The following is a 6,077-nucleotide window of genomic DNA, read 5'->3' as shown; positions in this document are numbered from 1 at the left end:
CGCCCCAGATCCAAGAATAGATCTGCTGATGCAATGCTTCCTGCTGCGTATATGCTGACAGTTTCTTGGAGGCAAAAAAGGTGGTTGTAGTTGTCTCTCATGATGTTGTAAGATTGCTCAGTTTGGGGTTCTCAGAAGAAAAGTAGTTTTAACTCATGGAAGAAAGATACTCTGTAAGGCCCAAGAGCTGGATTCAGGGCTGGGGGTGGTGGGTGGGGAGCTCAGGGTGCAGAATCCAACTTCCCTGAAATGCTGAAGTCCCTGGATCAGTTAAGTAATTGCAGGCCACAGACACTTTCATCACAGATTTCTTTTTTTTTTTTTTTTTTTTTTTTTTTTTTAAATATATTTTATTGATTTTTTACAGAGAGGAAGGGAGAGAGATAGAGAGTTAGAAACATAGATGAGAGAGAAACTTCGATCAGCTGCCTCCTGCACATCTCCCACTGGGGATATGCCCGCAACCCAGGTACATGCCCTTGACCGGAATCGAACCTGGGACCCCCCAGTCCACAGGCCGACGCTCTATCCACTGAGCCAAACCGGTTTTGGCTCATCACAGATTTCTTGACTTCGGACTGCTCACTTACAAGTTTCCCTGTGCAAGTGGCAGATTTTATTTTAGATAAATGTCTTTCAGCCATCTCAGAAAAACATGGCTAGAGGACACCAATAAACAAGACTCCCAGTGCTGAATCTCCTGCAAGAATTCAGCTGGTTTCACCCCCTGCCCCTTGCATGAGAAGCTTTTCCTCAGATGGTGGAGTTAATGAAGTGAACTGAAGCAGTCAGGCCTCCTGGGATGGAAATGTAGTTAAAAGGCCCCAGCGTTCCTCTGACTGAGGTCCTGGAAACAGCAGGCTGGAGGAAGACAATTGCTCAGAGAAGGCCACTCACTGACTGAGCTCCATGGCAGAATTTTACTAAAATACACGCAAAGAGCAACACATCATTAGCCAGTGTGAGTTAGGAAATTTGGGATAAAATGTGTGGAACTTGTCAGGGGAAGGAAATGAGCATAACGGGAAATTAAATCGTATATTCCCCTCACTATCCCCAGCCAGATAATAAAACAAATAGATGCCAATAGACCAGAAGAACAAGAAAGATTCTCAGGTAATTGTGCAATTAGCCTTAATGGGTGAAGACTAGAGGAAATCAGGTGATTGAAACTGTTTTTCTCCTCGAGCCCCAATCTTAAATATGGTTATCAAAAAGTGTCATAAACTTTGGTTCCATGTTTAACTTCGAAAGCCAAAGACTCACACAATCCCCAGTACTTGGGATCTTGGGGACAGTTTAAGAGTTTCATATTCAATTCACCTTTTAAAATTCAAACAAAAAGTTCATCTCATTGCTGGCCCGGAGTCACCACCTACTGGCCAGATAGGGAAGTGCATGTATAAAATGTACCTGGTCACACTCCAATCAATGCAAGGAAAAGAGCCAGGCCAAGGGCAAAGATATTAACAATGACTAAGATAGCTAGATCGGAATAGTAATAGATTAATTAAACACTTGTGGTAAGTCAACAGAAATAAGTCTTAAAATTTCTTCATGGCCATGAGGGATTTACAGAACGAAACTAACATATCTTTATTGATTTCAGAGAGGAAGGGAGAAGGAGAGATAGAAGCATCAATGATGAATGATTAGAGAGAATCATTGATTGGCTGCCTCCTGCATGTCCCCTACTGGGGATCAAGCCCACAACCCAGCCATGTGCTTTTGACCAGAATCGAACCCGGGACCCTTCAGTCCGCAGGCTGATGCTCTATCCACTGAGCCAAACCAGCGAGGGCTACAGAACGAAATTAATACAGATGTGGGATAGTCACCAGTGTCTACTTTACCAAAACTCCTAATGTCTTCTCTTCCAAGAAATATCTACTACAGTTATGATTTCTGGGAACCTTGAAGCCCTGTTTCATGTCTGAGTTAATCAGCAAACATGATCAAGAAGATGGGGAGAGAACTAGAGCAGACATCAGCAGCCTTAATGGTTTTGTCTCTTACACACGGGGGTTGGGAGGAAATAATCTGATTGATCTAATCGTTCATTCTCACAACCTTAAAAATGACATTAAGCCCTGTCTGGTGTGGCTCAGTTGGTTGAGCGTCATCCCAAGCCCCAGAAGGTTGCTGGTTCCATTCCCAGTGAGGGACCATGCCCAGGTTGTGGACTCGATCTCCACAGGTGATCTCCACAGGGTGAGGGGAGTGCAGAAGGCAGCCGATCCATCTCACATCAATGTTTCTCCCTCTCCCTTCCTCTCTCTCTAAAAATCAATAAAATATTTCTTTTAAAAAAATGACATAAATACCAATATCCCTGTCTTCCAGAGATGACTAGAGAATCAAACCATCCATATGGCTTTAGGTCTGTTGGCTGAAAGTACAATAGTAAGATCCTCCTGAATTATTTCTTACTGCTTCTACTGAGGCATAGCATCATCGTTAGTCCTAACAACAAAACACTCAGGACACGGAGGATGGTAAAACTCCACTTTATTAACACAAACAGAGAAGACACTTCTGTACCTGTTAAACACAGGGAGCTGAACAGCGTGGTCAAGCCACCCTGCGCTACTTATGCTAACACACTGCCAGGCGACAGCAGTGCACCCCGCTGTGCTCCAGGGCTCTGCTACAGGTGATGTGAGAGTCACTTCATGTGCAAGGCCTGCAGCTCCCATCCCCGAGATACTTTATTCCCCCTTAACATCCTCCCTTGAGATTAGGATGAGCGGCCCTGGAGGAAATACAACAGCTGGACTTAAAACACTAAGAATATTCAGGGACCAAGATTGGTTGTTTTCTGTAAAACATTAAAATCCTCCAGAGGCCTCAGGAGAAGTAATTCGACGTATTCTACCAACCACATGGTAGGTGTGTATATGGGACACAGCACTCAGAAAATTTTGGAGTGGTGGGATCTGAAACACATCATATAGTGCACAATTTATCCCAGAGAAAAACCACAAAGCAACATTGCTCTGCAGCAAAAAAAAGTCCAGCAGGTAGGAAGGTAAAACCAGAAAAAGAATCACTTACGTATTTTGGAAATAGGGCTTTAGAGAAAGACTATAAGGTTTGGAGAATATGTGTCTTCATTTTTCTCCATGCATGAAGCAAAGCACAATATCACTACTTAAGCTATGATTTTTAAAAACCTGCCTTTTATATAAATATTTAAATGGGTAATAGACTCACTAAACTAGAATAAAAATTACCCGTTGGGAAAGCCTGAGGTAATCCTGCAGTTGCCATGTTTCTGAAACTGGTTTACACATAATCAACATGACCCATCTTCCTACATTAGTTTTATTCAAAGACTAGGGGGACTTTTTGAGGGGGGGGAAGGATTAAAAGAAAAATGGACTGGCGGATAGCTATCCTATATAATAAGAGGGTAATATGCAAATTGACCATAACGGCGGAACAACCAGGAAGGGCTGGTTGCTATGACGCGCACTGACCACCAGGGGGCAGATGCTCAATGCAGGAGCTGCCCCCTGGTGATCAGTACACTCCCACAGGGGAGCTCTGCTCAGCCACAAGCTGGGCTGATGGCTGGGAACGCAACGGTGGTGGCAGGATCCTCTCTCACCTCCTCGGCAGCACTAAGGATGTCTGATTGCAGACATCCCCCGAGGGCTCCCGGGCTGCCAGAGGGATGTCTGACTGCCAGCTTAGACCCAATCCCCTGGGAAGTGGGCCTAAGCTGGCAGGTGGACATCCCCTGAGGGGTCCTGTACTGCGAGAGGGCACAGGCAGGGCTGAGGGACCCTCCCAAGTGTACAAATTTTTGTGCACTGGGCCTCTAGTGTTAATAAATATATTATAGAGAACAAAATAAAAGATCAAGGAAGTAACTTTACTGAGCATCTTCAAGGATGAATCCATCCTCATTTAAGCATTCTTTTGACTTAGGGTTACGGATAAAAAAGTTTCCAACAAGACGGCTTAGACTCCAGGACCAGTCCAGCACTGACACATGAAAAGGAATCACCTGGCAGGTGTGGCCCCAGGAGGTCACAGTTAGTCAGGGCACATGTCCAGGTTATGGGCTTGATCCCCAGTAGGGGGTGTGAAGGAGGCAGTCGATCAATGATACTCTCTTATCATTGATGTTTCTATCTCTCCTCCAAAATCAATTTTAAAATGTTTTTATTTTTATTTTTTAAAAAGGAGAAATCACTGGGTTATAGTTGTGGTACACCTTCCTGAGGACCAAGCAGGCCACCTACACTCCAATACTGTGACATACAGAATATGGCTGCCCTGGACTGGCTTTTCTGAAACTCTCCTCGGGTAACAGGCAAAAGCTGGTGAATTCTGTGAAGTGAGTAGAATTGTTTTGGGTTATAAAAAGAGGCATTTCTGGCAACCACCACCAGGAAAAGGCAAGTCACCTTCTCACTGAAGATGACCAACCAAGTACTGAAGACAAGCAGCAGCCAGTATCTGAAAACTGGTCGGATAGAGTCCTGGTCTTTAAGGGGCAATCAGGTTCTACTGGGGTTTTCCATATCAATAGTGGGCTCCATTTAAGAAGTTGCCAGTTCATTTCTAGAAGTACAAATTTTTTAAATATATGAAAGTAGAGAGATCAGAAAGAAACTCAGCTCTATTCTTTCCAGCCCTCCTTCATGTGGGACTTGCTTGTCTTGCCACTTTCACTTTAGTGTGTTCATACTTCTTTAATTATACTGTTTCCACTTTCTTCCCCGTCACAGACGAGATCCTTAACTGGCTTTTGCTCGACTAACATTCATTCTCTTCCAAACTTTCCTTTCTTTCTTCCTATTTTTCTCTCTCTTTCTTCCTTTTTCTTTCCTTCCTTCCTCCCTCTCACCCTCCCATTTTCTCCCTCCTTTTCTCTTCCACTTTCTCTCCCTTACTTTCTTTCCACCTTAAAAAACAATAACAAAGAAGTTTTTCATTGGCTTTAGATAATTAAAGCCAAGCAAGTAACAAATGCTAGTGTTTTCCTATGGTAACCACATTAAAATAGTTAAATATGGTATCAAGTACCCCTGGCCTCCATCGCCCAGCTCTTTAAGAACTGAGGTGGTGCTGACTGTGTTTCAGTTCTGTCTCATCCTCCCCGGCGACCCTTTTCTCCCTTGATTAGTTCCATGGCACTGAAGGCTGAGGAAAAATAGGAGCGGTTAGGTCCAGAAGGGGACTGACCTAGGAGACAGGCTGACATTGTTTTACACTGTTAGACAAGTAAGAAATGAAAAAGTGTTTGTACTGTTCCCTTTGCAAAACTCTCCCTTCAGGTTCGAACTTGGAACTTTCCAGCTTTGGTCATGTATTTTATGCCCTTAAAGGGTTTGTACTTCTCTCCATACATATCCAGGCGGTTCACTTTGAGTCCTGGAAGGAAGGAAGGAAGGAAGAATATGACATAAGCATGATTCAAAAGAAGTAGGTAGCATAACTGTTTAAATTCATTTCAATTCAAAGAGTGGGAGAGAGATAGTAGTAGCCATGAGCCAAAAAAAAAAGTATTAGAGGACCTGTTCCTGAAGTGGAAGGGCAGAAAGTTATATGCAGACTGAAATGAGGTGCAAGGAAAATAAGAGCACCATGCGTTTTCCTCTAGTTATTGTACTGAATACCTGAATCGACAGTGATGAGATCAAGGAATTAATAAAGAAATAAATCACCACTGAATGAATGGAAAATAATGAATAAATGAATGCTTCTTAAGTATTCTCACTATACTAAGCAAAAAAAAAAATTTATACCATATAAAACTTTAAAGTTTATTAAGTGTTTTAAGATGAAAGAGTTTTTAATTTAAGTAAATTCTAATCACTTAAATTAGACAAAGCCCTTTGGTAAAGAAAAATAGGAACTTCATGTAAAGTTAAAATCATTTCCTCTCTATCTTACAGAATTGTTCAACAGATTGAATAATAGATGTAAATAGCTTAAGACAGTACCCAGCACACAGTAAATACCCAGTAACTGCTAACTATTATTATTACTACTAGAGGCCCAGTGCACGAAATTCGTGCACTCGGTGGGGAGGGGGCCCTCAGCCTGGATTGCAAGAGGGCGCA

The 6,077-nt window shown here is 42.8% G+C and overlaps 1 protein-coding gene across 3 annotated transcripts in view; it reads right to left on the bottom strand.

Annotated features, from left to right (window-relative positions):
- Nucleotides 1-3,760: 3,760 nt before the first annotated feature.
- Nucleotides 3,761-6,077, bottom strand: part of AP3M2 (adaptor related protein complex 3 subunit mu 2) — a 67,117-nt gene continuing 64,800 nt past the window's right edge. For all 3 annotated transcript variants that reach the window (XM_036300727.1, XM_036300726.1, XM_036300728.1), the window contains exon 9: nt 3,761-5,385. In XM_036300727.1, the coding sequence (XP_036156620.1) occupies nt 5,285-5,385 (101 nt within the window). In that variant the 3' untranslated portion in view covers nt 3,761-5,284. The remainder of the gene's footprint in view (nt 5,386-6,077) is intronic.

This window comes from Myotis myotis, unplaced genomic scaffold, assembly GCF_014108235.1.
Source record: "Myotis myotis isolate mMyoMyo1 unplaced genomic scaffold, mMyoMyo1.p scaffold_m19_p_3, whole genome shotgun sequence".
In the NCBI taxonomy this organism is placed as follows: Eukaryota; Metazoa; Chordata; class Mammalia; order Chiroptera; family Vespertilionidae; genus Myotis; species Myotis myotis.
Note: the sequence above shows the minus strand (reverse complement) of the source record. Positions and strands in the feature narration are given on the sequence as shown.